At 48.8% G+C, this 26,352-nt stretch overlaps 1 protein-coding gene across 1 annotated transcript in view; it reads right to left on the bottom strand.

The window, feature by feature from the left end:
• Positions 1 to 4,740: 4,740 nt before the first annotated feature.
• The window catches only part of Ptk7 (protein tyrosine kinase 7 (inactive)), a 51,983-nt gene continuing 30,371 nt past the window's right edge, over positions 4,741 to 26,352 (bottom strand). The window contains exons 8-20 of the mRNA XM_004649738.3: positions 26,113 to 26,246; positions 25,819 to 25,954; positions 25,569 to 25,688; positions 24,061 to 24,210; positions 23,809 to 23,959; positions 23,581 to 23,708; positions 21,678 to 21,881; positions 20,693 to 20,848; positions 18,850 to 19,082; positions 17,303 to 17,383; positions 9,439 to 9,590; positions 7,621 to 7,799; positions 4,741 to 5,665 (exon numbers count right to left, since the gene is read on the bottom strand). Of these exons, the coding sequence (XP_004649795.2) occupies positions 5,505 to 5,665; positions 7,621 to 7,799; positions 9,439 to 9,590; positions 17,303 to 17,383; positions 18,850 to 19,082; positions 20,693 to 20,848; positions 21,678 to 21,881; positions 23,581 to 23,708; positions 23,809 to 23,959; positions 24,061 to 24,210; positions 25,569 to 25,688; positions 25,819 to 25,954; positions 26,113 to 26,246 (1,985 nt within the window). The 3' untranslated portion in view covers positions 4,741 to 5,504. The remainder of the gene's footprint in view (positions 5,666 to 7,620; positions 7,800 to 9,438; positions 9,591 to 17,302; positions 17,384 to 18,849; positions 19,083 to 20,692; positions 20,849 to 21,677; positions 21,882 to 23,580; positions 23,709 to 23,808; positions 23,960 to 24,060; positions 24,211 to 25,568; positions 25,689 to 25,818; positions 25,955 to 26,112; positions 26,247 to 26,352) is intronic.

Below are 26,352 nucleotides of genomic sequence, written 5' to 3'. Positions count from 1 at the left end.
TTGAAGGCAAACGCCTTAATCGCTAAGCCATCCCTCCAGCCCAATAACTTGGATTTTGATGTTACAGAAATTACTCAAGGGCTGAAGAGATGGCTTAGCAGGTAAGACGCTTACTTGCAAAGCCAAAGGACCCAGGTTCTATTCCCCAGTACCCACGTCAGCCAGATGCAAAAAGGTGGCACATGTGTCTGGAATTCGTTTTGCAGTGGCTAAAGGCCCTGGCGTGCCCATTCTCTATCTGCCTCTACCTCTTTCGGATAAATAAATACTTTTAAAAATAAATTATTCGGGCTGGAGAGATGGCTTTGCGGTTAAGCACTTGCCTGTGAAGCCTAAGGACCCCGGTTCGAGGCTCAGTTCCCCAGGTCCCACGTTAGCCAGATACACAAGGGGGCGCACGCGTCTGGAGTTCCTTTGCAGAGGCTGGAAGCCCTGGCGCGCCCATTCTCTCTCTCTCCCTCTATCTGTCTTTCTCTCTGTGTCTGTCGCTCTCAAATAAATAAAAAAAAAAATTAAAAAAATTATTCAAATCTAGCCAGCATGGTGGCATGTGCCAGTAATCCTAGCACTTCAGACAGAGACAGGAGAATTTGCATGTTCAAGGTCAGCCTAGCTATTATGAGTACCAGGCCAGCCAAGACTACATAGCAAGGCCCTTTTCAAAAAACAAAGCTTGATCCATGTTCACTAGTGTTGGTACCATTCTTCAGGTTCTGATAAAGAGTAAAGAACACAGCAGTCAGTCAGTCAGTGGGTAGTGAATAGGCGCCATCAAAAGGAGTCACTTCACCCAGCAACTAATATTCTAGTGTGTTTGGGCTGGAGAGATGGCTTAGCAGTTAAGCACTTGCTTGTGAAGCCAAAGGACGCCGGTTCAAGGCTCAATTCCCCAGGACCCATGTTAGCCAGATGCACAAGGGGGAGCACGTATCTGGAGTTCATTTGCAGTGGCTGGAGGCCCTGGCACGCCCATTCTCTCCCTCTCTCTCTATCTGCCTCTTTCTCTCTCTGTCTGTCGTTCTCAAATAAATAAATAAAAATGAACCAAAAAAGTTAAAAATTATTCTAGTGTGTTTAAGGGGGTGGGGTGGGAGAAGATGGTTTCCTGCCTTAAATATTGGGATGAAGATTAAAGCAGTTGGTTGTGACTTATTAGTGATACCAATAACAATACCAATTTAATATGCTGAGACTGGATTTTAAAAGTATGGTGGCTCGCACCTAAATTCCCAGCATTAAAGGAGTCTAAGGCAGGAGGATCACCACAGGTTCAAAGCCGGTTTGGGTTATATAGTGAGTTTTAGACTAACCTGGCTAAAGTGAGACTCTGCCTCAAAACACACAAACACACACACACACACATGCACACACATAAAAGAAAATAATGAGTTTAAAAAAACAAGGTTAACCTGAGCATGTACATGTCTTTAATTCCAACACTAGGGAGGCAGAGATAGAAGGGTCTCTGAGTATTCGAGGCCAACCTGGGACTACCTGGGTATGATGACACACACCTTTAACTTTAAAATATTTTAATTTGTTTATTTTAGTTTTTTGAGGTATGATCTCTCTGTAGCCCAGGCTGAGAGAGAGACAGGGAGAATGGGCCCATGGCAATCCTCATCCCTCTGCCACCCGAGTGCTGGGATTAAAGGAATGTGCTACCTCACCTGGCTTTATATACAAATTTTTTTAGGACAGAGTCTTATGTAGTTCAGATTAGCTTTGACCTGGGCATGAAGTTGCAGATGGCCTTGCCGCCTCAACGTCTCATGTGACGCCACACTGGCTTAAGCACTGTTGCATAAAACTTTTGTTTTGGGCTGGAGAGATGGCTTAGGGGTTAAGGTGCTTGCCTGCAAAGCCTAAGGACCCAGGTTCGATTCTCCAGGTCCTACATGAACCAGATGTACAAGGTGGTGCATGCATGCATCTAGAGTTCATTTGCAGTGGCTAGAGGCCTTGGTGTACCCATTCTTACTTTCTCTCTAGTTACAAAAAAAACAAACTTTTGTTTGTAGGGCTGGGAGGATTGCTCAGTGGTTAATGGCACATGCTTGCAAAGCCTGCAGGTCCCAGTTCAATTCCCAAACCACCCACATAAAACTGGATGCAAAAAGTAGTGTAAGCGTCTGGTGTTCACTTGCAATGGCAAGAGGCCTTGGCATGCGTGCGCGCGCACACACACACACACACACACACACGTGCGCGCGTGCGCATAATTTTTTTTGTTGTTGCTGTTTTTGAGTTTTGGAGGTAGGGCCTCACTCACTGTATTCCTGGCTGATCTGGACTTCACTACTAGTCTCAGGCTGGCCTTGAACTCACAATGATCCTGCTACCACTGCCTCTGCCAGTACTGGGATTAAAGGCATTCCTGGCCCAAATAACGTTTTTTTTTTCTCCTTAATTTTCTGTAAATGTTTATTTGCAAGCAGAGGGAGCTAGAAGAGAGGCAGAAGAGAGAGAATGGGCGAGCCAAGGACTCCAGTCATTTCAAATGAACTCCAGACGCATGTGCCAAACCACTGAGCCATCTCTCCAGCCTTTCTTTAAAAAAAAACTTATTTAGGGCTGGAGAGATGGCTTAGCGGTTAAGGCGCATGCCCTCTGAAGCCTAAGGACCCAGGTTCGATTCTCCAGGTCCCACATAAGCCAAATGCACACGGTGGGACATGCATCTGAAGTTCGTTTGCAGTGGCTAGAGGCCCTGATGCGCTCATTCTCTCTCTTGCTCCCTCTGTCTCTAATAAATAAATAAAAATAAAATCTCTAAAAAAAAAAAAAAAAAAACACCTTATCTAGTCTCTCTTTTTGTTTTTAGAAAGGGAGAAAGAGAATGAGAATGGGCCAGGCGTGGTGGCACACGCCTTTAATCCCTGCACTCGGGAGGTAGAGGTAGGAGTATCACCATGAGTTCGAGGCCAGCCTGAGACTACATAGTGAATTTCAAGTTAGACTGGACTAAAGTGAAACCTTACCTAGAAAAACCAAAAGAGAGAGAGAGAGAATGGGATGCCAGGGACTCCAGCCACTGCAAACAAACTCCAGATGCATGTACCACTGCTTTACGTGGGTACTGGGTAATTGAACTCAGGTCAGTAGGCTGCGCAGGCAAACACCATAGCCTCTGAGTCATTTGTCTAGTCTTTAATTAACCCCCCCCCCCCACTGCCGCTGTAGCCCAGGCTGACCTGGAATTCACTATGTAATCTCAGGGTGGCCTCGAACTCACTGCAATCCTTCTACCTCTGCCTCCTGAATGCTGAGATTAAAGATGTGTGCCACCATGCCCAGCTCCTAACAGTTTTTTTTTTTTTTCTTTTTTCCTTTTTTTGTTTAGGTAGGGTCTTGCTCTAGCCCAGGCTGACCTGGAATTCATTATGTAGTCTTGAACTGGCTTCAAACTCACAGCAATATTCCTACTTCAGCCTCCCAAGTGCTGGGACTAAAGGTGTGTGCCACCATGCCTAGTTTACTAATAGTTATTTATTTATTTATTTAGGAAAGAATATGGGTGTGCCAGGGCCTCCTGCCACTGCAAATAACTCCAGATACAAGCACCACTTTGTGTGGCTGGCTTTATGTGGGCACTGAAAAAATGGAACCTGGGTTGTCAGGCTTTGCAAATAAGCATCTTTAACTGCGGAACCACCTCTCCAGCCCCAATATTTTTTTGTTTTGTTTTGTTTTTTCAAGGTAGGGTCTCACTCTAGCCCAGGCTGATCCAGAACTCACTCTCTAGTCTCAGGGTGGCCTTGAACTCATGGCGATCTTTCTACCTCTGCCTCCCGAGTGCTGGGATTAAAGGCATGTACCACCAAGCCTGGCTTAAAATATACATATTTTTTTAACAATTTCATTTATTTGCAAGATGGGAGAGAGACGATTGGTGGGCCACTGCAAACTAACTCCAGATGCATGCACCACTTTCTGCATCTGGCTTTACCTGGGTACTGGGGAATTAAACCAGGGTCATTAGGTGTTGTAACCAAGTGCCTTAGCCACTGAACCAGCCCTGTGGGAAGCCAGAGACAATCTCCTGGTGCTGGTCCTTGACTTCCACCCTGTTTGAGGCAGTCTCTCTTTTTAAAATACTGTTTATTTGTTCATTTGCAAGGGCGGGGAGGGAGAGAGAGGGAGAGAGGAAGGACACATACAGAATGGGCGCACCAGGGCCTCTAGCCACTGCAAACAAACTCCAGATGCATATGCTACTGTGTATCTGGCTTTATATGGGTACTAGAGAATTAAGCCCAGGTTGTTAGGGTTTGCAGGCAAGTGCCTTCACCACTGAGCCATCTCTCCAGCCCCTTTCTTTCTTTTCTTAATATTTTTTATTTGCAAGCAGAGACTCTGTGCGTGTGTGTTTAATGTGCATAATAAGGGCCTCTTGCTTCTGCATGTGCTACTTTGTGCATCTGGCTTTAAGCGGGTATTGGAGAATCTACCCCAGGCTGTCAGGCTTTACAAGAATTTTTTTTTTTTAAAATTCACATTCTCAAACACGCAAACAGGAGAGACAGACCCGTATCTATCTGCCAGTCTGTGGAAGCCCACTGGCTGTTTTGAAGTCACATGGCTGGGAGGGAACAAGGAAAATAACCCATGAGCTAATGCAAGCAGCGAGTCTCAGAACAGCTTGTAAAAAAGGCTTCTTTATTGAGAGCAGCGAGTGTAAAAAAAAAAAACAAAAAAAAAAACAACAAAAAAACCACAAAACAAACAAACGAAAACAACAACAACAATACAAGTGTGAGGCAGGGGTATCCAACCCTCCCCATCTCCTCTAGGGTCCACCCGGAACGCCCATGCCCACCCACCCCACGCTGCAATTACATATAAAAGCCGCCCACAGTGCATACAAAAAGGGCGGGTTATATAGTGTCAAAAGCTCCTGAAAACTCCTTCATCTGCCAGGCACTTAGGATGAGGGAAGGAGAGAAGGGTGGGGAAAAGGCATGGGTCTGGGTTAGTGTGCACAGCCCACAATGGGGAGAACTCACTTGCTTTGTCCTCCAAAATCCTGGTCTAGACGCCCCCTCCCCAGGCAGGACCTGTGTGCCCAGGGCTAGCCTGGAAACTGAGTATATTTTTTAAAAAAAAGGAAAAAAGAAAAAAAGTCTCCCAGACCCAGCTCATCCCCAGCCTAAACTCTCCAGACAATGGTGGCAGATGAGTGGCCAAGCCGGACCTAGCCAAAGGGAGAAGTCACAGGCCAGAAATTGGGTTTACCTGAGGCACCCATATTGTCCCTGATGAGGGATGGGGTGGCAGAGAAAAGATGGTCAGCCCAAGGCTCCAGTCACCCAGTGCGGGTGCGAATCGGCCTCCCCAAGGGCTGAGGGGGAGGAGGAGGAAAGCCCAGGCACTGCCTGGGCCTCTGCAAGGCCCGCTGCCCCCCAAGGCCAAGGACAGGGGTCTTGCTCATCATGCTGCAGGCTCCCCTTAAGAGGTTTTTCTCCCCTGCCCACGGGCGTCCTCCCTGGGGACGCAGGACTCCCTCACGGCTTGCTGTCTGCGGAGCTGTCTCCCAGGATGTTGGCGATCTCGCTGAAGGAAGGCCGGTCCTTGGGGCTCAAGGCCCAGCAGCGCTGCATCAGCCGGTAGAGCTTGGAAGGGCAGCCCTCGGGCTGCGGCAGTCGAGCCTTCCCGGCCTGCAGATCTGTACAGAGGACAGTAGGCAGAGTGTCAGCCCACACACTTGATGAGCTGGACGGGCCCACAAACAGCCACATGAAGCTCGCCCTGGGAAGCACCGGCCAATGGGACGGGACTTAGTTAAGGAGTCTGCTGCAAGTATCTTGCACCAGAAAGGGGTGATTCCCCTTCCCCAGGTTACTGAGACCGGTAAGCAGGGTCCCCGTGGGAGCTTAAACCACTGATAGACATCAGAGCAGCTGGAAAAGGCACTGGGGACAAGGGTCATTTGCTACTTGGGATGGGAGCATTTCTGTAATTTACTTATTTAGTTTAGCTTAAAAAAAATTTTTTTAAAGACTTATTACAGGGAGAGAGAGAGAATGGGCACACCAGGGCCTCCAGCCACTGCAAACGAACTCCAGACGCATGTGCTACCTTATGTATCTGGGTTACATGGGACCTGGAGAATCGAACCTGGATCCTTAGGCTTCACAGGCAAACACCTTAACTGCTAAACCATCCCTCCAGCACCCCCTTTTTTTCTTTCTTTAGTTTTATTTACTTGAGAGAGACAGACAGACAGACAGACAGACAGAGACAGAGAGAATGGAACGCCACATCCTCCAGCCACTGCAAACGAACTCCAGACACATGGATCCTTAGGCTTCACAGGCACACACCTTAACTGCTAAACCATCTCTCCAGCCCTTTAATTTTTATTTTTTAAGGTTTAATTACTTGAGAGACAGAGAGAGAAAGACAGAGAGAATGGACACACCAGGGCCTCCAGCCATTGCAAATGAACTCCAGACACATGTGCCATCTTGTGCATCTGGCTTACATGGGTCCTGGGGTATCAAACCAGGGTCCTTTGGCTTTTCAGGCAAATGCCTTAGCTGCTAAGCCATCCCTCCAGCCCCCCCTTTTGTTGGGCAGTACTACGGATCAAACCCAAGGCTTCATGCTAGGCAAGCACACTACTATTTGAAGCAACTCCCCAGCCTGCATTTCAGTATCATTTGTAAAAATATATTTATTTCTAAGCAGAGAGAGAGAGAAAGAGAGAAAGAATAGGCCCACAAAGGCCTCTAGCCACCACAAATAAACTTCAAATAAAATTCAATTTAAGATTCATGTGCCACTCTGTGCAGCTGGCTTTAAGTGGGTACTGGGGAATCAAACATGGGTCCTTTGGTTTGCAGACAAGTGCCTTAATTGCTGGGCCATCTCTCCAGCCCTGCATTTCAATATTTTTAAATTTTTAAAAATGTTTTGATTTATTTAAGAAAGAGAGAAAGGCCGGGCGTGGTGGCACATGCCTTTAATCCCAGCACTTGGGAGGCAGAGGTAGGAGGATTGCCGTGAGTTCAAGGCCACCCTGAGAATAGAGTTAATTCCAGGTCAGCCTGGACTAGAGTGAGACCCTACCTAAAAATAAGAGAGAGAGAGAGAGAGAGAGAGAGAGAGAGAGAGAGAGAGAGAGAGAAAGGGTGCACCAGGGCCTTTTCTCACTGCAAACAAACACAGACACATGCATCACATTGAGTATCTGACTTTACATGGGTACTAGGTAAATGAACCCAGGCAGAAAATTTTGTAAGCAAGTGCCTTTAACCAATGAGCAATCTCCCCAACCCCCACTTTGAGAGGGGGGGGGAATGGGCACGCAAGGGCCTCCAGCTGCTGCAAACGAACTCCAGACACATGCCCCACCTTGTGCCTCTGGCTTACGTGGGTTCCGGGTAATCATTCATAGGGAATTTGGCGTTGCAGACAAACAAGCACCTTAAGTGCTAAGCCATCCCTCCAGGCCCACTTCAGTATTTTTAACAACCCGAGTGAGTGGTCACAGCTATCTATCTGCTAAATATAAGCCTGTGAGGAGGAGGCAGCTGATAGTTCCGGGGCCCTGAGCAGACTGGGGGAGGGCAGCAGGGGTTTGGACCCACAGTCCTCCCTGAGAACGGGGAGGCTTACCTGCCAGCACTTCGTCGTCCGCCTGTCCGCCAAGGGGCATCTCCCCATGGGTGAACACTTCCCACATCAGCACACCAAAGGCCCAGACATCAGACTTGGTGGAGAAGTCACTCTCCAGGATGGCCTCGGGGGACATCCAGCGCAGCGGCACCCAGGCCTGACGGAAGTGGTAGTACTCGCTGCAGAGAGGGCAGTGTGTTGACGGAGGGAGGGAGGCAGAGCCAGGTCCTGTCAGGACAGCTTCAGCCCAAGTCTGGGACATCGCCACTGGCTGGGCTCAGTTTCCCCCCAGCCCCTCCCCCGCCCTCGAGGTAGAGTCTCGTTCTATCTAGCCCAGGCTGACCTGGAACTCACTATGTATCTCATGGCAGCCTCGAACTCATGGCGATCCTCCTAGCTCTGCCTCCTGAGTGCTGGGATTAAAGGCGAGCGCTACCACAACCGGCCCTAGCCACCCAAAGGAATTGGTAATATATTTGATAGCACACGCCTTTAAGCCCAGCACTCGGGAGGCAGAAGTGGGAGGATCACCATGAGTTCGGGAGCAGCCTGAGAGGACATAGTGAATTCCAGGTCAGCCTTGGCTAGAGTGAGACCCTACCTTGAAAAGAAAAATGGATAATAATAATAAAATAAAATAAAAAGTTAAGTAAAAAGTGGCTGAGGCTCTGGGTATGGTGGCATCTACCTTTAATTCCGTCATTTGGGAGGATCCCCAAGAGTATAAGGCCATCCTGGGCTACAGAGCAAGACCCTGCCTCAAAAACAGGGGGGAGGCTAGGGCCATACCTCAGTTTACTTCCCTGGTTATGTGTGAGGCGCTGGGTTTGATTTCTAGCACTGTGTATGTGTGTGTGTGTGCGCGCGCGCGCGTGAAAAGTTGGAGCTCATCGAGTGGGGGGAAAACTTTATAAATAAAGTGTGATCAAAGCAAGTCAGGTGAACTATGTTGACTTTGAACTGGAGTAACTTGGGAAGGTGGCCCAAAGTTGTGGCTCAGTGGTTGTAGTGGCTCAACCTTAGGTTAGGCTGCAGAATAATGGATCCTGAAGTCAGGAAGCTATAGAGGGAGTTGACAGTTAATTGCATATCAACTATTATAAAAAATTTCCTAGCTATTGAAAAAAAGGATTGACTTTTTTAGGGGGGAGAGGGAGCAAAAGTGGGGATTGAATCCCGGGACCTTGTGTATGCTAAGCAGGTACTCTACCACTGACTTAAACCCTCAGCTGCAGGTTAATCATTTTTTGTTTTTTCTTTTTTTTATCTTTCAAGTTAGGGTCTCATTACTCTAGCCCAGGCTGTCCAGGAATTCACTCTATAGTCTCAGAGTGGCCTTGAACTCACGGTGATCCTCCTACCTCTGCCTCCCGAGTGCTGGATTAAAGGCGTGCGCCACCACGCCTGGCCCAGGTTAATAATTTTTTAATCACTAAAGAAAATTAAGAGCCGGGCATGATGGCACACATGCCTTTAATCCCAGTACTCGGGAGGCAGAGGTAGGAGGATCGTTGTGAGTTTGAGGCCAGCCTGGGACTACAGAGTGAGTGCCAGGTAAGTCTGGGCAATAGTGAGACCCTACCTCAACCCCTCCCCCCAAAAAAGAAAAAAAATTAAAAGAAAATTGATAGCCAGCACTACTGGACAGTCTAAGAGCATCTTCAGAAAGGGGATAGGAAGCTTGATTCTTTTCTAAGCCCTCCAGCTTTGGACTAAAGAGGTACCAAGCCCTCTCCTCCCCCTATCCCAATGCAACTACTTCCTGGCTCTTGTCCCTGGGGAGGAGAGGGTGCCCACATCCCACCTAGACCCTTCTACCTGTTGTACACGTCCTTGCTGAGACCCAGCGCTGACACCTTCACCTGCCTCTGGGCACTGACCAGGCAGTTCCGAGCAGCCAAATCCTTGTGCACAAACCGGTTATTGGACAGGTGCTCCATGCCCAGGGCCACTTGGGTGCACAGGGCCACCTGGAAAGAGAAAGAGCCTGTTCAAACAACAGCCCAGGACTAGGAGTTAAGGCAGTCACCCTGACACAACCCTTGGCCATTGACCACTGCTTACGAAGACCCGAAACACAATAGCCTTAGCTGCCTTCCTCAGAAAAATGGGTAAGAAAGCATGTACCTCACTGGATTGGTTTTGGGCGTGTGTGGTATGTATGCCTGTTCACGTGTATATGTTCATGCCCAATGTCTTCCTCAGTAATGGTCGACCTTGATTTTTTTTCTTTCTTCCTTTAAACAGTTTATTTATTTAGTTGAGAGTGATGGAGAAAGAGGCAGATAGCGAGAGAGAGAGAGAGAGAGAGAGAAAATGGGTGTGACAGGGCCTCCAGCCACTGCAAATGAACTCCAGATGCATGCACCACCTTGTATATCTGGCTTATGTAGGTCCTGGAGAATCAAGCCTCAAACTGGGGTCCTTAGGCTTCACAGGCAAGCGCTTAACCACTAAGCCATCTCTCCAGCTCACCTTGAGTTTTTCCTAAGGGTTTCAATCTAGCCCAGGCTGACCTGGAATTCACTATGAACTCTCAGGGTGGTCTCAAACTCATTGTGATCTTCCTACCTCTGCCTCCTGAGTGCTGGAATTAAAGATATGCACCACCATGCTACACTGGGGTCCACCTTGATTTAAAATTTTTTTTGTATTTTTTTTTAATTGAGAGAGAGAGAGAATATTGGCCCTTGAAGGCCACCTGCCACTGCAGTTGAACTCCAGACATGTGGGTCACCTTGTGTGTCTGGCTTACAAATGATTTGGAGAGTTGAACATGTGTCCTTAGACTTCTCAGGCAAACACCTTAACCCCTAAGCCATCTTTCCAGCCTTGCCTCCTTGATTTTTTTTTTTTTTTGTTTGTTTGTTTCAAGGTAAGGTGTCTCACTCTAGCTTAGGGTAACCTGGAATTCACTATGTAGTCTCAGGCTGGCCTCGAACTCATGGTGATCCTCCTACCTCTGCCTCCTGAGTGCTGGGATTAAAGGTATGCACCACCACATCCAGCTCCCACCTTGATTTTTAAAAATTTATTTTTATTCATTCGCAAGCAGAGAGAGAGGATATGAGAATGAGAATAGGTGTGCCAGGGCCTCTTGGCACTGGATATGATCTAGAGCTCTCTCTCTCTCTATATATATATTTTTTCTGTTTGAGGTAGGGTCTCACTCTAGCCCAAGATGACCTGGAACTCACTCTGTAGTCCTAGGCTGGCCTTGAACACACAGCAATCCTTCTACCTCTGCCTCTCAAGTGCTGGGATTAAAGGTGTGTGCTATGATGCCTGAACTCCAGATGGATGTATGCACCACTTTGTGCATCTGGCTTTATGTGGGTACTGGGAAATCGAACCCAGGCCTATAGGCTTTGCAAGGAAGTGCATTTAGTTGCAAAGCCATCTCTCCAGCCCCCACCTTAATTTCTGAGACAGGGTCTTACACTGAATCTAGACCTCACCAATTCAGCTCCACAAGCTGGATAGCAAGTCCTACGGATTCTCTTGTTTCTGTCTCCCAGGGTTAGTGGTATAACTGCCACACCCAGCATTTTAAAAAAATATTTATTTATTTATTTATTTGACAGAGAGAGAGAGAGAGAGAAAGAATGGGGGCACCAGGGCTTCCAGCCATTGCAAACAAATTCCAGACATGTGAGCCTCCTTGTGCATCTGGCTAACGTGGGTCCTGGGGAATCGAACCATGGCCCTTTGGCTTTGCAGGCAAATGCCTTAACCACTAAGCCATCCCCCACTAAGCCGCACCCAGCACTAAAAATATATTTTTTATTTATTTTTGTGAAAGGAAGAGGAGGGGGAAAATGGGCACATCTGGCCTTATGTCAGTACTGGGGAATTGAACCTGGGTCCTTTAGCTTTGCAGACAAGTGCCTTAAATGCTAAGCTATCTCTCCAGCCCCATGCCCAGCATTTACTCAGGTCTTCATGCTTTAACACTTTACTCACTGAGCCATCTTCCAAGCTGGGGACACTCACTGGGTTGTTTGAACAAACACAGATACACATGAATGGGTGGCTCCAAGGAAGGGAAGTGGAGGTTGGTGGGCACAGCAATAAGGAAACTTTTGGCTAAAAATGCTTGGCCTCTAGCGTACAATTTAAGCTGAAAGGACATTCTGGACTCACTTTTATTTCATTTTCATTTATTTATATGAAAGACAGAGAGAGAAAAAAAAGAATATGGGTATGCCAGGGCCTCTTGCTCATGCAAACAAACTCCAGATGCATGTGCCACTTTGTGCATCTGGCTTTACGGTGATACTTGAGAATCAATCCTGGGCTGTTAGGCTTTTGCAATCAAGTGCCTTTAACCTCTGGGCCATCTTTCCAGTCCCTTAATTTTACTTTTTAAATTTTATTGTTATTATTATTTACGTAGGTTATGGTCATATCTCCTCTCCTATGGTCCCGATTTCCCTGAGGGCCCTCCTCAGTGGGGTTATTGATGTTCACAGTGGAGGTCTTTTTATGTTTGATCTTTTCAAGGCAGGGTCTCACTCTAGCTCAAGCTGACCTGGAACTCACTCACTCCTGTGTCCCAAGTGCTGGATTAAAGACATGTACTATCACGCCCAGCTGGTGTCAATAATATATATATATATTTTTTTATTTGAGAGGGAAGGAGGGAGGGGCAGACAAGGAGTATGATTGTGCCATGGCCTCTTGCCACTGCAAATGAACTCCAGACTCACGTGCCACTTTGTGCATCTAGATTTATGTGGGTACTGGAGAATCGAACCCAGGTTATCAGGTTTTGCAAGCAAGTACCTTTAACCACTGAGTCATCTCTCCAGGTCAGTCTGAGCTAACAGGAGACTTTACCCCAAAACAAACAAACAATGAGAAAAAGCCAGGAGTGGTAGCGTACACTTGTAATCCAGCACTCTAGAGGTAGATGCAGGAGGATCAGTAGTTCAAGTTCATCCTTGACTATATATTGAGTTTGAGCCCAGCCCAGGCTACATGAAAGTCTCAAAAAACTCCATAACCAGAGTCGGGCGTGGTGGCGGCACACCTTTAATCCCAGCACTCAGGAGGCAGAGGTAAGAGGATCGCTGTGCGTTCGAGGCCACCCTGCGACTCCAGAGTGAATTCCAGGTCAGCCTGGGCTAGAGTGAGACCCTACCTGGAAAAAACAAAGCAAAACAAAACAACTCCATAACCAGCCAGACATGGTGGCTCACGCCATTAATCCCAGCACTTGGGAAGCAGAGATAGGAGGATCACCGTGAGTTCAAGGCCACCCTGAGACTAGTGAGCTCCAGGCTAGGGTGAGATCCTACCTCAAAGAACCAATTAAAAAAAAAAAAAACAGCTGGGCGTGGTAACGCACTCTTTTAATCCCAGCACTTGGGAGGTAGAGGGAGGAGGATTGCCATGAGTTCAAGGCCACCCTGAGACTAGATAGTTAATTCCACGTCAGCGTGGACCAGAGTGAGAACCTACCTCAAAAAAAAAAAAAAAACCACCTCCATAACAGGGGCTAGAAAGATGGCTCAGTGGTTAAAGTGCTTGCCTACAAAGCCTAAGGACCAGGGTTTGATTCCCCAGTACTCACATACATGTTCAAAGTGGCACATGTTTCTGGAGTTTGTTTGCAGTGGCTAGAGGTCCTGGTGTGCCCAACCTTTCTATCTGCCCTCCGCATAAATAAATAAATTTAAAATAACTCAAAAAAAAATTTTTTAATTTTGGTCTGGCCGGGCATGGTGGTGCATGCCTTTAATCCCAAGCAGAGGTAGGAGGATCGCCATGAGTTCAAGGCCACCCTGTGACTACATAGTGAATTCCAGGTCAGAATGAGACCCTACCTCAAAAAAAAAAAAAAAATTGGTTTGTTTTTAACTTTCACTAATCATCCGCATGTATAAATGTGTGTGCCAAGGTAATCATGCTACTGCAACTGAACGCCAGGCACACAAATGACTTTGTGTACAGCTTTACATGGTCGTTGGAGAATCAAACCCAGACCAGCCGGCTTTGAAAGCATGTGCCCTTAAACCTTGAGCCATCTCCTCAGCCTGTATTTTTTGTATCTTTCTGTGTAGCCTATATTGTTCTAGAATTCACTGTACAGCCCAGGCTGGCCTGTAACTCACTACGTAGTCCAGGCTAACCTCAAACTCCTCCTGCCTCAGCCTCCCGAGTACTGGGATTATAGGCATGAGCCACCATTGCAATCGCAGCTATGTGGATGGCATGTATGTATGTTCCTGCGTGTGCAGGAATGCAGACAGGTATATGCATGTATACGGAGGTCAGATTGATAACATTGGTCATCTTCCTCAATTACCCTCTACCTCAATTTACTTATTTGTAGAGTATTTTACTTACTTATTTGAGAGAGAAAGAATGGTATGTCAGGGCCTCTAGCCACTACAAACTGCAGATGCATGAGCCACCTTGTGCATCTAGCTTTACGTGGGTAAATCGAACCTGGGCCCAGTCATTTTCAGGTGCTCATTTTATTTATTTGTTTACTTATTTTGGTGCGTGTACGTGTGCTGTCTGTGTACACGCTGCTGCGCTTGGCCTTCATCTAGGTTTTGAGACCTGAACTCGGGTCCCATGCTTGTGCAACTGAACCATCTCCCCAGCCCTTGCTTTTAGAGACAAAATCTCACCACATTGCTCAAGGCAACCCTGGACTACTGGTCTCAAGGGATCCTCTTTATTATTTTTTAAATTTATTTTTAATTTACTTATTTGAGAGAAAGAGAGAAAGGCAGAGAGGTAGACACACACACACACAAAAAGAGAGAGAGAGAGAAAGGGCACCCCAGGGCCTGCAGGTGCTGCAAACAAACTCCAGATGCATGCACCACCATGTGCATCTGACTTATGTGGGGTCCTGGGAATCGAACCTGGGTCCTTTGCTTTGTAGGCAAGTGCCTTAACTGCTAAGCCATTCCTCAAGTCCCAGGATTCCTCGTTCTTTACCCTTCTAAATAGCCAGGACTACAGGCATGTACCACTGTATTCAGTAAAGCCTGCTTTGTTTTATCTTAATCTTCTGTGACTCTGGCGGCAGATCCCAGGGCCTTGCACATGCTACGTAAGCACTCTACGACTGAGCTCCCTGCTCCATCCTCTCTGTACTTTTTATGGGGGAGAAGGGCGTATGTTATCTGTATGTGTATGTGGTGTGTGGAGAGGTGCGTGTGTGCACACTCATGTGGAGGCCAGAGGAGTACTTAGGCTTCACAGGCAAGCATCTCAACCACTAAGCCATCTCTCCTGCCCCCCAGCCCTACTTTTTTAAATGATATGAGAGAGAGAGAGACAGACAGACAAAGAGGCAGGAAGGGAAGGAGAAAGGGAGAGAGAGAGAATGGGTGCACCAGAGCCTCTAACCATTGCAAACAAAATCCAGATGCATGCATTACTTTATGCATCTGGCTTTATGTGGCAAGTACCTTGACTGCTGAGCCACTTCTCCAGCCCCAGGCCTAAATTTTTATTTTGGGACAGGTTCTCATCACTTAAGTTGCTCAGGCTAACCTTGACTTTACACTCCCCCTGCCTCAGCTGCCTTGGTGGCTTGGATTACAGATTATAGGCCTGAATTACTAGTCCTGGTTAAAATCTGCATTAGAAACAACATTAGGCTGGACATGTTGGCGCACACCTTTAATAATCCCAGCACTCAGTAGGCAGAGGTAGGAGGATCGCCATGACTTTGAGGCTTGACATATGGGTCTGGCATTCATTTGCAGCAGCAAGCAATGCTAATGTTCCCATGCATACACACACATGCAAATAAAGAAATAAAAAGAATCAAAAACAAAACAATACCCCAAAAAATAAGTAACAAAAAAAAGAAAGAAAGAAAAAAAAATTATTTCTTGTTTTTTGAAATAGGGTCTCGCTCTAGCCCAGGCTGACCTGGAATTCACTATGTAGTCTCAGGATAGCCTTGAGTTCACAGAAATCCTCCTACTTCTGCCTCCCAAGTGCTGGGATTAAAGGAGTGTGCCATCACACCTGGCCTAAATCAGCATTTTTAAAAGCAGTTCTTGGGCTAGAGAGATAGCTCAGTGGTTAAGGCACTTTCCTGCCAAGCCTAACGACTGGAGTTCAGTTCCCCAGTACCCACCTAATGCCACATGCACGGAGTGGTGCATGCGTCTGGAGTCTGTACCGTTTGAAGGCCCTGAAGTGCCCATTCTCTATCACTGTCTGCTTGCAAATAAGCAAATAAATAAATAAATAAAATTTAAGAGATTAAAAGCAGTTCTCTTGTCTGATGCCAAACATCGTCCCTGCAGAGGGTGGAACTCAATTTATGGACACTTCCTTTTCAAATTCAAGACAATATGACAAAAACACATGGCAGAGGTATTTAGCAAAGGAGGCGGTGACTTTCAGAGCACCTCACGTGACAGGATGGAGGTAACTGACTTCCTATCTGGCCTTCACATTTTTTTTGTTTGCTTTCTTTCTTCCTTTTCTTTGGTTTTTCTTTTTTTAATATATTTTTTGTTTATTTTTATTTATATATTTGAGAGCGACAGGCAGAGACAGGGGAGAGTGGGCATGCCAGGGCTTCTAGCCATTGCAAACCAACTCCAGACGCATGCGCCCCTAACGTGGGTCCTGGGGAATCAAGCCTTGAACCAGGGTCCTTAGGCTTCACAGGCAAGCGCTTAACCGCTAAGCCATCTCTCCAGCCCTTTTCTTTGGTTTTTCGAGGTAGGGTTTCACTCTAGCCCAGGCTGACCTGGAATTCACTACATAGTCTCAGGGTGGCCTCAAACTCAGTGATCCTCCTACCTCTGCCTCCTGAATGCTGGGATTAATGGGGTGCGCCACCACACCCAGCTTTGTTTGCTTTCTTTCTTTCTTTTTTTGTGGGGGTGGGGTGGGGGCTGTGTCCCATTGCATAGCAGAGGTTGGCCTGGAACTACTCACTGTGTAATCCTGACTGGACCTGTGCTCAAAATCCTGCTGCCTTAAGCCCCATGAGTACCGCAACGACAGGCAGGTGCCACCACACTCAGCTTGTCTTGATCTCTGTCCCAGCCACAGAAACATTACCTTGATTTTTCTCTCTCCTGAAGCCATTCCCTTCCTGCCATTCAACTATTTCCTGTCCTTGAGAACTGAGCTCAAATGGTGTTCTCCATCAGGAAATCTTCTTTGTTAGGCACAACGGACTATCCACCTCAGGGACGCAGATGTCCTCCATCCATGCCTCCCACTCACTTCCTGTGTTGTACCTTCGTCTGTAATGTCACACTCTTTTATCCAGTCAGCCCCTCTAGACGTAAGTGCCTAAGAGTCTGAAGCACTCGGGTTAAGACCCTTCCACACTCTGGCTGAAAAACCCCGTTCAAGGCCGCGGCCAGCTGCTTCTCCTGCTCAGAGCTGGAGGCAGGCAGGTGTCCCGCTCTAACGGAAGCTCGCAAGGGGCCAGAGCAGCAGCCTTTTATGAGACGCCACCACGGGAACACCAAGCAACTTGCGAGCCACAGAATTGGGACAAGTCACTCAACTTCTCCAAATCATAAAGTGGAGACAGTAACACGTTTCAGGGGAGTGCTGTGATGATAATTAGCACTTGCCACAAGGCCAGGCTCCTAGGGACCCTGGGTAAATGCCACACTCTAACCATCACTCTCCTGGCTCCTGGTCTACCGAGGACCCGCCCCCCTGGCCCCCTTACCTTCTGCTTGGTGCTGAGAGGCTGGGACTTCAGCTTTTCATCCCTGCTCTTGGAAATCCTCAGGAATTGTTTCAGATCTCCCTAAGGGAAGAGCCACACATCCGTGTCAGGGGAGAGCCCCAGCAGTGGACTCCAAAGGGTCCCTTGCCGGGAGGTGGTAACAAACCCTGGCCTGGATGCCCAACCAGCTTGCAGCATGTGGGAATTAAAACTGCCTTCTAGATCTTCTCTCACTGGCTCCTTATTATCATTTTAAGAGTCTCTCTCCTTGGAACCAGGAGGAAACACACCACCCCTCACCCAGTCCTTTTCCATCTGAAGCAGTAAGGAACTCCTGTCCCTGGGGCTTACAATGTGACAGACAGAAACAAAGCACCTTAGGCAGGAGAAACACACCCACAGTGCTCTGAGGACTTGTTAAGGGACAGACCGAGAATGTGTCCTCCCTGCCTGGTCCACACCTGGAGGACTAGACAGACAGGTAGCAGTCTGAGGACCAAGGGGATCGGAGCCCAGAACTAGGAGTGCAGAGCAAGAGGGAGCTCCAGGAATGGCAACTGGGGGATAGAGAAGGGAGAGAAAGGAGGGAAGGAGAAAAGGCAGGAAGAGAAAGAGGAAGAAAAGGGAAGGGAACAAAAGAAATGAAAGAAGGATCGAAGGGAGGGAGGGAGAGAGGAAGGAAGGGAGGAAGAAAGGAGAGAAGAAGGAGCTCCAGGAACGGCAACTGGGGGATAGAGAAGGGAGAGAAAGGAGGGAAGGAGAAAAGGCAGGAAGAGAAAGAGGAAGAAAAGGGAAGGGAACAAAAGAAATGAAAGAAGGATCGAAGGGAGGGAGGGAGAGAGGAAGGAAGGGAGGAAAAAAGGAAAGAAGAAGGAAGGGAGGGAAGAAGAAAGGAAGGAGGAGAGGGAGGGCGGGAGGGAAGGAGAAAAGGAAGGAAGGAGAGAGAGAGGCAGGGAGGAAGGAAGAAAGAAAAGACTTGCCAGGTTCTGACAAACACTGCCAAGTGGTGACAACCCCTGGGAAATAAAAAATGATGAATTAAGGCTTGGAGGGATGGCTTAGTGGTTAAGGCGTTTGCCTGCAAAGCCAAAGGACCTCGGTTCGATTCCCCAGGACCCACATAAGCCAGATGCACAAGGGGGCGCACGCATCTGGAGCTCATCTGCAGTGGCTGGAGGCCCCGATGTTTCCGTTCTCTCTCTCCCTCTCTCTGCCTCTTTCTCCCTCTCTCTCAAATAAGAATGAGTTGATGAGAAGTACTATCAGAAGGAAGGTTTGGAAGGCATCATGGAGAATAGAGAATAAGAGGCCCCAGAACGTGGGACTGATCTCCTCACAAACAGGAGGAATGGAGTGGGTAAAGGAGAGTCCGGTGCCAGGAGCTGGGTAGGCAGCTCTCCTAGCGGGACAACCATCGCGAGGTGGTTAGAGGAGGCAGCTGGAGGGCCAGGCAGAGACCACAAGGGGCAAGACCTCCACAGTGTCTCAGACTCTGAACCCCTTCCCATCCGCACTAAGACCCCCGAGATCCTTAGCCCACAGCATACCAGGTCCACGTACTCCAGCACCATGTAGTGGGGCTCAGCCTCCCGGCACAGCCCCAAAAGCCGCACCACGTTGGCATGGTTCAGCTTCCCGAACATCTCAAACTCCCTCCGGAAGTCCAGTTGCTGCTGCTCGTCCTTGCTCTGCAGGCTCTTCACAAGCACCAGGGTCTCGGCCACACCTTCCTCCAAGCCCTGCGCCTTTGCCAGGAACACCTCCCCAAATTCGCTTTTCCCTGTGGGGCAAAGGTCCGTATCACCAGCTGCCTTCACCAGGCAGAGGAAGCTGCTGACTGGGGGAGCGGGCCTCTGGCCTCTCAGACAGCCCCAGGCTAGCCCCTTTCTGCTACATGACTCCCTCCCTTCCTGACTTCCCTGTCCAAGAATAAAACTAAGTGGTTGAAGCAATACTCTCTTCCAAAAGACAGTTTGCATGAGATGTTGTCGGCTCATGATGAATGTCTTAACAGTCGGGCTGGAGAGATGGCTTAGCATTGAAGGCATTTGCTTACAAAGCCAAAGGACCCTGGTTCAAATCCCCAGGACCCACGTGAGCCAGATGCACAAGGTGGCACATGCGTCTGGAGTTTGTTTACAGTGGCTGGAGGCCCTGGCATGCCCATTCTCCCTTTCTCTGAGTCTCTCTCTCTCTCTTTCTGCCTCTCTCAGATAAATAAATTTTAAAAAATAAAATATTTTTTAAAATGTCTTGAAAGTCATAAGCTTTAATTCCATTAGGAAAAGTTAATCCTAGTACAAACCCATACTTTCTCACGTTTCTTTCATTGAATAATCCCCACTTTAGGTTTTAGTGTTATTTTGGAAAAAATATTTTTATTTATCATTTATTACCAAGCATAGAGAGAGAGGAGAGAGACAGATGGGAGAGGGAAGAGAGTGTGTATGAGAGAATATGGGTTCCCTACAGCCTTCTGCCACGCCAAATGAACTCCAGATAAATGTGCCACTTTGTGCATCTGACTTTAGGTAGGTATTGGAGATTTGAACCCAGGCTTGTCAAGTTTAGCAAGCAAGTGCCCTTAACCTCTGAGCCACTTCTCCAGCCCACTTTATTTACTGAGGCAGGCTCTCTCAGTTGAACCCAGAGTTCACTGATTGACTCATCTAGACAGCCAGCCTGCCCCACATCTCCTCTCCCCTGTCTCTGCCTCCTGAGCGCTGGGATTACAGGCAGACCACCATGCCCACCAAGCACTTATATAGATATAAGATATAGATAGAATACAAGATATAAGATATAGATAGAATACAAGAATGACACAGTGTGGGCTGGAGAGATGACTCAGAGGTTAAGGTGCTTGCCTATAAAGCCTAAGGACCCTGGTTCGATTCCCTAGTACCCAACATAAAGCCAGATGCACAAAGTGGCACATGCATCTGGCACCTCTTTGCAGTGGCTGGAGGCCCTGACATGCCCCTTCCTCTCTGTCTCTCTTCCTCTCTGCTTGCCAATAAATAAATAAAAATAGCCAGGTGTGGTGGCACATGCCACTGGTCCCAGCACTCAGGTGGCAGAGATGAGAATCACCATAAGTTCAAGGCCACCCTGAGACTACATAGTGAAATCCAGGTCATCCTCGGCTAGACTGAGACCCTAATCTTGAAAAACCAATTAAAAAAAAAGTCTTTTTAAAAGAGAATGGCATAATGTATGTATGTAGGGGTGAAACCAATACAGAGGGGACATCTTGAAGATGTCTATCTGTACCCCGCCAGCTCTAACATGTTAGGTATTAGATATATTGGAACCACCACCGGCTGTTACTCAACCTCAAGACCAGGGCTCTGCAGCGAAGCCGGGGCAGCCGTAACCAAGGCAACATACCCAGCGTGGTGATAGCCTGCAGGCTGGCCCTCGGAAAGTGCATCTTGTCGCTTGTGCTGTGGCGCTTGCTGGTGGCCGCCGGGCCAGAGCCCAAGCTGGTCAAGGCCACTTCCTCTTGGATCTCGGCTGATGGCTGTCCATTCTGCAAGGGCCCACCTGGAGACAAGGGACACAGGGGAAGATCACACTGAGACCGGATACCCAAGAGACCTCAGTTCTCTCTCTCTCTCTTTCTCCTGATCTCCAGCGCTGCCTGCTAACCCGGGTCCAATCCGTTCTCCACATGAAATGGCCGGTCGCGCAGATAACTGATCCGCACACTAGTTGTTACGAGGCTTCCCGAACTCCTAACTGGGGGAGAGGTGGAATCAAGCATTCCTTAGGGTGTGCTCACTTATTGATGCCAGAGATTAGGAGCTCCTCTACCAGCAGACTGTCAGAGTCTAATCTCAATCACCCGCCCAGAATGTCACTTGTACACAAGTCTTTAGGCTTTCACGGGCTCCCCTGTGTGCAAAACCCTTAACAAACACCAACGGGAAAAACACCAGGTCGAGCCAGCCCCTGATCCTGAATGCCTAAGCCGTTCAGAGACTCAGCAAAGCCCCCAGGGAGTTCCTGGTCATGGGAGGGGTGAAGAGGAGAGAGGCGACAGTCAAGACTGCCTCCAGGGGGGAATCTCTCAAACTAACAGGAGAGAAAAGATGTTTGACGCACTGCCAAGCGTACCTGTGGTTTAGTGCTGCGAGAGAAGTCAAGAAAACAGGCGACTGGCCCGAGAGGCTCCAAGGAGAAAGTCCCGAGCCAGGCTGTTCAGAAGCCAAGGCCCTGGGAATGGGCCAACTCCAGGCTTCCAGTTCGGGGCGGCACTGATTACCTGCGGTGCTGTTGTGCTCTTTCCCCACCTCCACAGCTGGCCACAGGAGGGCGCTCTGCACCCAAGCCGGCTCTCCCACCCTCCCCGATGCCTGGAGGGGGCTCTCACCATTGAGACACTCCATCTCGGGCTCCTCGCCCTCGGGTTGCTTCTGCAGCCTCTTCGCTTTACAGCGCTTCTTGCAGTAGAACATGAGGCCCAGCACGGCGATGATGTACGCGACCGCGGCACCCACTGACAGCCCAATGGTCTGGATCATCTTGTAAGGGGGAGGGCTGCCCGGACCCTCGGAGCCCTCCAGCAGGGGCTTGTCTTGAGAGGACACAAAGAGAGGGCTGGGCACGTGCCACGAAAGCAAGCCAATCCCTGTTTGTCTACTAACGCCCCCCAACCCCCAACCCCACATATATGGCACTTTCAGACACTCAGTAGCCTAACCCAGCCAGACCTTCGGAGCTTTTACAGGGGCAGGCAGGACCTCCCGCCCCACTGAGGTGACAGGAAGGCCCTGAAACAGGTGAGGACGCTGAGGTTTAAGCTGGGTGGACGTCCGCACCCAAGACACAGGACAGGTGTCAAAAACACACCGACAGGGCACCACCACAAGTCCACACTCTGTTAATGAGCTTCCTAAGAGAATTAAAAGCAAAACAGAAGAAACAAGGCTGGAGAGATGGCTTAGCGGTTAAGGCATTTGCCTGCAAAGCCAAAGGACCCAGGTTCAATTCCCCAGGACCCACGAAAGCCAGATGCACAAGGGGGCGCATGTGTCTGGAGTTCCTTTGCAGTGGCTGGAGGCCCTGATGTGCCCATTCTCTATCTTCCTCTTTCTCCTTTTCTCCCACTCTTTAATAAATAAAACTAAAAAAAAAAAAAAAAAAAGCAGGGGCTGGAGAGATGGCTTAGCAGTTAAGGTGCTTGCCTTTGAACCCTAAGACCCAGGTCCGATTCCCTAGTACCCACATAAGCCAGACGCACAAGGTGGTACATGTGTCTGGACTTCGTTTGCAATGTAGAGGCCCATTCTCTCCCTCTCTCTCTCTCAAATAACTAAATAAAACGAAACAGAAAAGAATATAAAACTCACAGTAAAAAGCCGGGCATGGTGGCACATGCTTTTAATCCCAGCATTCAGAAGTTCTTTACGAAGACGACTCCAGTACTACAACCCATTCACCCCACACCCCCAGCTATGGAGTGCTCAATGAATGACAAGACAACCCGGCTCTCAGCAAGGACTTAAGACTATAGCGGCATGGTGGAAACGACATCACCGAGGGCCAGAGAGACTGCTCTGCAGTCAAGGCTTCCCAGGACCTGGGTTCAATTCTCCCATACCCACGTAAAGCCAGATGCACCAAGTGATGCATGTGTCATGAGTTCATTTGCAGTGGGTAGAGGCCCTGGTGCACTCATCTGCCTCACTCTCTCTCTTGATCATAAATAAATAAAATATATAGAAAGCTATATATATACATATATATATAATATTTTTAACAGGCTGGAAAGATAGCTTAGCAGTTAAGGCGCTTGCTTGCAAAGCCAAAAGACCAAGGGTGAATTACCCAGGACACATGTAAGCCAGATGCTCAAGGTATTACATGTGTCTGGAGTTTGTTTGCAGCAGCTGGAGGCCCTAAAGCGCCCATTCTCTCTGCTTCTCTCGCTCTAATAAATAAATAACATATTTAAAAATGAAACAAAAAAGCCGGGCGTGGTGGTACATGTCTTTAATCCCAGCACTTGGGAGGCAGAGGCAGGAGGATCGCTGTGAGTTCGAGGCCAGCCTGAGTCTACATAGTGAATTCCAGGTCAGTCTAGGCTAGAATGAAACCCTATCTTGGAAAAAAAATAAAAAAGAAAGAAAAATAAATAATTCCCTCCCCCCCACACCACCACAAAAACAGTTTAAATGCCATCTATGTCTATGTAGAGAACATCATTGGATGTAAACTGAGCAAGAATTCTGGCCCAGCCCTCCCTGCGCGGTAGACACCATTCCCAGCCCTACCCACGACGTAGAGTGGGGCCTCCGTGTGCTTGATATTGCAGCTGTTGCCTGCGATGCAGGTATAGCGGCCCGAGTCCTCAGGGGCCACATCATGGATGACCAGGGAGCCGTTCTGGAAGATGTGCATCCTGCCGGGAGACAAGTCACAATGCTGCCCACCTGGAGAGCTCCCAGGGAGCTTTACCGGCAGGAGAGGCAAGAGGGGTTATAGAATGGGGGCAGCCCTACCTGGGTCCCAGCTTGGTGGGGTCCAGAATGCGGTCTTTGCCTTTCCACTGAATGAGCGGCTTGGGGTCCCCCTGGGCCTCGCATCGCAACAGGGCTGTGTGGCCCTGGTACACAGTCGTGCGCTCCGGTTCCACCTTGAAGGTGATAAAAACTGGATGGGAAGAGACAGGGGCAAGGAATGGTAAGCGACGGGGCCAGCAGGGAACAAGCTGGTGTTCCCCAGGCCCAGCCAGCCCTGGCCCCAGGCCACACCTGCCACAGTGAGCTGGACATGGGCACGGATCTGTCCTTGTGGTCCGTTAGAAGCAATGCAAGTGTAGTTGCCGGCGTCATCTCGGGTTACCCGGGCAAAGTGTAGGGTGCCAGCATTGTCTGTCACCCACTCAGGAAGGCTACTTCCATCTGCAGGGGCAATGAGGAGAAATGAAGGATCACACTGGTGGCTGGCAAGGGCCTCGGTGGCTCACCTCTCACCAAGTTGTTATTCCTGACCACCCACAAGCATCCATGACCAAACTCAAAGTCCTCCATTATTTACTGCTTTTCCAAGTTTGCAGTTTCACATCCTCTTTTTATATATATATATATTTAAGAGATAAAAAAAGAGGCAGAGAGAGAGAGAATGTGCCACATTGCGCATTTGGCTTACGTGGGTACTGGATCCTTAGTTTTACAGGCAAGAGTCTTAATCCTTAAGCCATCTCTCTAGCCTCCACATCTTTTCTCTACCCATGCAATATCCCCAGGGTGTGTGTCTGTCTGTCTGTCTAAGACAGGTATAGCACTGGCTGGCCCGGAACAACTTATGTGAGAGCATCCTGAAGCCAGGCATGGTAGCGCAGGCCTTTAGTCCCAGCATTTGGAAGGCAGAGGTAGGAGGACTGACATGAGTTCAAGCCACCCTGAGACTACGGAGTGAGTTCCAGGTCAGCCTGGACTAGAGTGAGACCCTACCTTGAAAAACTTGCCTGGGAAACCTAAGGACCCAGGTTCAATTCCCCAGAACCCACATAAGCCAGATGCCCATGGTGGCACACTCATCTGGAGTTCATTTGCAATGGCTAGAGCCCCTGGTGAACCCATTTTCTCTTTCCCTAATAAATAAAAATATTTTAAGAAATCTATTTTAGGGCGTGGTGGCACACGCCTTTAATCCCGGCACTCGAGAAGCAGAGGTAAGAGGATCACTCTGAGTTCAAGGCCAGCCTGAGACTATGTAGTGAATTTCAGGTCATTCGGGGCTAGAGTGAGACCCTACCTCCAAAAATAAAATAAAATATAATAAAATCTATTTTATTTATTTGTTTGAGATAGAGAAAGAAAATGGGCACGCCAGGCCCTCTAGGCACTGCAAAGAAACTCCAGAGCCCCCTTATGTACCTGGCTTTATGTAGGTACTGGGGAATCCACTGAACCCGAGTCCGTAGGTTTTGTAGACAAGCACCTCAACTGCTGAGCCATCTCTGTGGTCCTCTTTTTCTTTTGAAATGTTTATTAGAAGAGAGAGAATGGGCACACCAGGGCCTCCTGCCACTGCAAATGAACTCCAGATGCATGTGCCACCTTTGCATCTGCCTGACTTTACATGGGTGCTGGGGATTCAAACCCAGGCAAGCAAGCGCTTTTCATTTCTGAGCCACCTCTCCAGCTCGAGCCATCCATTTCTCACCTATGCCCACGATCCCCGGCCTCTCAGACATGCACGTATCTGAGCGGGCGACCGTTCTTGCCGCTCCCACCCCGTGCCACATGGTACTCACCTGCCCGTACCCACTTAATCGTGGGTTTTTCTCGGCCGGTGGCTGAGCAGGGCACCGTGGCCTCCTTATCAAACTCCATACACTGCTGTGGTTGGGGCGGTGGCGTGAACTTAAGCTTTTCTATATCAGTGGGAAGGGGGGAGAGGCGTTATTGAGGCCAGGGTCAGGTCTGCTGACCCCTCTCCTTCACTTCCCAGCCCAGAAGGATCAGGAGCTTCTCCCCCACTACCCCGCCCCCCCACCGACTGACCGAGCACTTGAACCCGGGCCTGGGCCTCAATGCTGCCAGCTGGGGTGCTGCTCACACAGCGGTACCACGTCCCGTCATACACCTCCACGCTGTTGATGCGCAGGGTCCCGTTCTTGGAGACCTCGAACCGAGAGTCCTGCGGGACGCAGATGGAAGCGGGCATAAGCGGTCTAGTGCCTGGGGGGCACATCCACGTCTCCCTGGAGGCTGCCCCGGGGAAAGAACTTCAGAGGTGAGCGTGGAGAAGGTCAGAGGAGAGAAGTCCCCCATCCACCAGCGGCCACCCTTCCTCACCTCGGAGATGAGCATCTGGTTCCGGTACCAGATGACTGTGGGTTTGGGTGTGGCTTGGGTCAAGCAGTGTAAATAGCCCGGTTTGCCCTCCTCCAGCTGGCTGTCTTGGGGCTTCCTGAGCCAGGTAGGTACAGCTGAAGGGTTAGGAAGGAACAGTGAAGGTTTCTCAAAACAAGAGAACCAACTCCAGTAAGTTTTAATACCTAACTCCGTCCGAGATTCAGAAGCCCCAGGCTGGGA

The sequence above is a fragment of the Jaculus jaculus genome, chromosome 8, assembly GCF_020740685.1.
Source record: "Jaculus jaculus isolate mJacJac1 chromosome 8, mJacJac1.mat.Y.cur, whole genome shotgun sequence".
Classification (NCBI taxonomy): domain Eukaryota; kingdom Metazoa; phylum Chordata; class Mammalia; order Rodentia; family Dipodidae; genus Jaculus; species Jaculus jaculus.
This window is presented reverse-complemented; position numbering and strand designations above follow the sequence as displayed.